We start from the raw sequence: 3,925 nt of genomic DNA on the forward strand, positions 1-3,925 counted from the left end.
ACATCAATGAAATGGATAGATATTCTAGTCTTCTCGGATAAGGACGAATAAATGAAGGTCCTTTCTCATGAAGGGTTAGGGGTAGGAGACGTTAATTTCCCACACACGAGATTACTTTGTGATGGATGTCCTCCCCTGGGGTGGAGTGTGTGGTCGCTGAAGCGGCTGTCAGAGGCGCCTGATAATGCTGACGTCCGATCGTTAGTAACACTGTAGACCTTAGCAATTCAGCCTATGCTGCTATTAAGGTATTCAATTATTCACTTCACTTCACTGAATGAATTTCGTTTTGAGATTTTCTTGCAAATAAGGAAACTACGGCTAAAACTTTCAATATGATAATTATGAGGATAAGTATTTTTCTAGCTGATCGATTTATAAGAATATGAAAAGTTTCCCAAGAAGAGAGATATTTGAATTCTTCTTGATGAGGCCTGACCCTATTCAATTATGCCACGGGTAACTTACTGGCGACCAAGGCACATGTACACCTGGCAAACTGCTGACTCCTCTTACGATTTCCAAATTTATGTTCTTAGCTATGTTTAGAATCAAACAACTTTGCTAGTTTACCTGGGAATGGAAAATTAAACATTTTATAATCGCTTTCGTATATTTTGGCTAATTGTAAAATTTTTGTGGTAGGAATTTGTGAATAATAATGTAACAGGTCAGCGGTGGTGTTCGACGCTCGAAAGGGCGGGAACGAAACGCGGTCGTCAATTCCCGCCTTTTTTACCAAATAAGGAGCTTCCTCAGCGAGATCCTCATATTTTCCAATAAAATCATAGTTTATCGTGCAAGGATGGCAAAGGTTGTCAAATGGTTTCCAGTGTTCATCGTAAGTGTACGCCCGCGTTTTCAGAAGAAAATTCATGAATTCCGGAAACGTGACATCACTCCCTGTTTCGAGGGCATGTCGAGTAGCATTGGATCGAAATTGTGCGATGATTTTTCTGCCAATCGCACGTCGAAAAATTTTGTTGTCCTTTAGTAACTTGTCTTTGTAAGCAGAGAGTATGCGTTCCAACGGATCACGAACAAAGAGGAAAGTGAAGTAATTCTTCAACATTTTTTCAGCTTCTTGCGCGGGGTAGTAATTCAAGTTGTTGTTAGCCACGGTGACATTTGCATGACGATACACTTGTTCATCTTCTTCTTTTAAAACCAACAACTCTTTTTTCCATTGTGTGCTTGCAACTTTCGGAATATAACAATAGATAATTTTTCTCTTCCGAAAGACAAGAAAATAGCGGAGGTTAGTTCCTAATAGAGGGTGGCTTGTTTTGTGCTTCTTGCAGTAATCCTCGACCATCTTTCTGCGGGCTATCAAGCGACCTTCAAGTTTTCGATCGTTTGTAAGTTCCTGAAAGCGAAATAATAGAACTTCATAGCTTTTATATAAAGTTTGCTGATCTGATGAGCAGCAAAAAAACCTTGTGTTTTAAAGGATCAGTCATAAGTTGTCGCGGGGGAAGGGGGGGCTGGGGCATTTTTTGGATAACATGATTTTTGCAGGGAACGTAGGAGAGGAGATCAGTCGTCTCGTCTCTATCAGACTTCAAAGTGGGAAATATAGAAAATCTCAGGGGGTCATTAACATATTTTATTATATGGCTGTGTCTCACAAGGACTGGGAACTATCGAATTTGATTGGCTGAAATTAATATTGAAAGCGGTCTAGATTTTCCCATCTAGACCGGCATCTAGACCGGTCTAGAAAAAAAAGGTACAAAGAATATAAAAAATTGGCATGTAAGACACAGCCATATAATAAACATTTTATTAACCGAGCTTGGTCGGTCTGTATGGTAGAATCTTGACCTCGGTCGCTGGTACAGACCGAACGCAATGAGGTCTGTACTGGCGACCTAGGTCAAGATTCTCCCATACAGACCTCCCGCTCGGTTAATAAGAACTAAACAAAGCCCTTAAGGGAGGATCAGTTAAATTTTATGGTGACACATCCAAAATCCTCCGCCCCACCCTTCCCTCCCAGACGGTTCCGTAGGAGTTGGCAGTCTTTTTGCATTCAAATTGAGCTCGGATCAATCATTATAAAATTTCAAAAAGCAAAATAAATGAGGTCCCTCTCTCTCTTTCTCTCGATCCATAATCGATTCAACTCAATTGGAATGTAATTTAGTAATGGCGGATCGTTCAAATGAGTATTTTTGCCAAAGAGGAACGTGATGAAAAATATCGCCGACGTGTGTCGCCATGAAAGACAGTTTTTTGTTTTTAAAGCGATCCGTCTCTTTCATCTGGCCAAAATCAACTTCCTTGTTAGCTACCTATTTGGGAAAGAACCACGCACAACATAGAAATTGGTAAGGTCTTCGTATAACTCCGTACATCATTATGAATGTAGTTGTTGGATAAAGAAAACATTCGCAAATAATAAATTGCTTTTGGGACTGAGACTTTGTTTTAGACTGGAATGGGATTCTTTCGTCAAGAGACAGCACTTTTCATTGGTTAACCAGGCAATTGCATTTATTTACGTGGGTTGTTGTGAGATTACGAGAAAAGTACAGTTAAGTAGGTTAACTTCAATTTTCGATGTGTTTGCCGGTGCATTAAACGATATGCTATTTACCAGTCAGGGTGTAGTACCTCAGATACTTTATTTTATAAAAGGAAATCTTTCCTCAATACTTACCACTGAATATTCGTTTCGAAGCGATGTTTCAGACCCTTTCCTGATCGCCGTTGTAAATTTTGGAGTAAATTCTGCATAATTACGGAGAGATCTTGTTAGGATTAACTTGGGTTTTTTTTAGGCCGATCAGAAGCCATTTTCAAAGTAAGACTACTGCATGCAAAGACGGGAACTCGTTTTTCGCTACAAACCTCTAAAGACATCAGACCACCAAATGCTTCCAATGCAGAAAAGTATCAGAATTATCCAACAAATTCGAATCTTAAAATAAAAAGGCATCTTATATGCAACAACTATTCAATATTGATTTACTCTTTTTCATCTTGAGACAATCACTTTAATATATTCAAACAATCCGCATTGGCGTTGTTCGTAAAGAGGTTCGGTTGTCATTGGAAAATGTCATCCCTTGTGTATAAAACATTAAGCTCAGTTCACAACCTTGGGTAGCCTTGATAAGACCAAAGATAATTAAACGTGCCTCTTTTAAGATGAACTGTTTCGACAAACTGAGCGGAAGTTATCATTTGAGTAACCGTGGGTATTACTTCCACTAAGATTGTTGAGATGTCAGTTATTGTCAAAGACAACCAACAGCGGAAGTCATCATCTAAGTAACCGTCGATATTACTTTCGCTAAGATTGTAGAGATGTTATTCACTATCATAGACAACAGCGGAAGTAATCATTTAAGTGACCGTTTGTGAAAAAGAAAACGTACATTATGGCTAAAAACCATAGCTATTGCTCCGGAGATTTTTAGCCCGCCTAACCTACAGAGGCTTCACAGCAAAGCAAAGCAAAGTCTGAAAAATTAAAATAACAAATAAAGGGAGCCCAGTGCTGGCCTGGTTCGTTAAAGGCCCAGATGACTATTACGTGCTCAAAACCCTTTTAATTACCTCTGTTTTTTTCCCATGATGCACCAGTCTGGGATCTAGGCCGTGAAGTGTCTCGTGCAAACAAAATGCTTACCTGTGGCTTCAAGGTGTACAATGAAAGAGCTTCTAATCAAAGACAGCATAAATATCCGATGGGTTACGTAATACAAAATTCTTTCATGAATAAAAGCGGGAGTAAAATCCAGCGAAATGGGTGACTATCAAAATTCGATTCTTGCAGATAAATGAACGGCCATGAAAGGTTCTTCTGATCTTACACTCATACCAGCGAAGTAGAATTAAAAAATCTCTAACATTGTGACCATATTACAAACTGATATCGTGTCAATTTTTCCCCAACTTATATCGTAACACCATAAAA

General features: G+C 39.0%; 1 protein-coding gene across 1 annotated transcript; it reads right to left on the reverse strand.

The window, feature by feature from the left end:
- Nucleotides 1-150: 150 nt before the first annotated feature.
- On the reverse strand, nucleotides 151-3,581 carry LOC111342515 (carbohydrate sulfotransferase 11-like). The gene is made up of 3 exons (XM_088726314.1): nucleotides 3,565-3,581; nucleotides 2,663-2,753; nucleotides 151-1,366 (listed from the first exon to the last, which is right to left on the reverse strand). The coding sequence occupies exons 1-3, from the start codon at nucleotides 3,579-3,581 to the stop codon at nucleotides 536-538; spliced, it is 939 nt and encodes a 312-aa protein (XP_088582440.1). The 3' UTR covers nucleotides 151-535.
- Nucleotides 3,582-3,925: the final 344 nt, after the last annotated feature.

The sequence above is a fragment of the Stylophora pistillata genome, chromosome 7 (genome assembly GCF_964205215.1).
Source record: "Stylophora pistillata chromosome 7, jaStyPist1.2, whole genome shotgun sequence".
In the NCBI taxonomy this organism is placed as follows: Eukaryota; Metazoa; Cnidaria; class Anthozoa; order Scleractinia; family Pocilloporidae; genus Stylophora; species Stylophora pistillata.

Bases quoted from the DNA above. Each gene is read 5' to 3' on its own strand.
- LOC111342515 (XM_088726314.1), bottom strand. The intron at 1,367-2,662 runs GTAAGTATTGAG...TTTCGCTTTCAG, and splicing joins TTCGAAACGAATATTCAGTG to GAACTTACAAACGATCGAAA.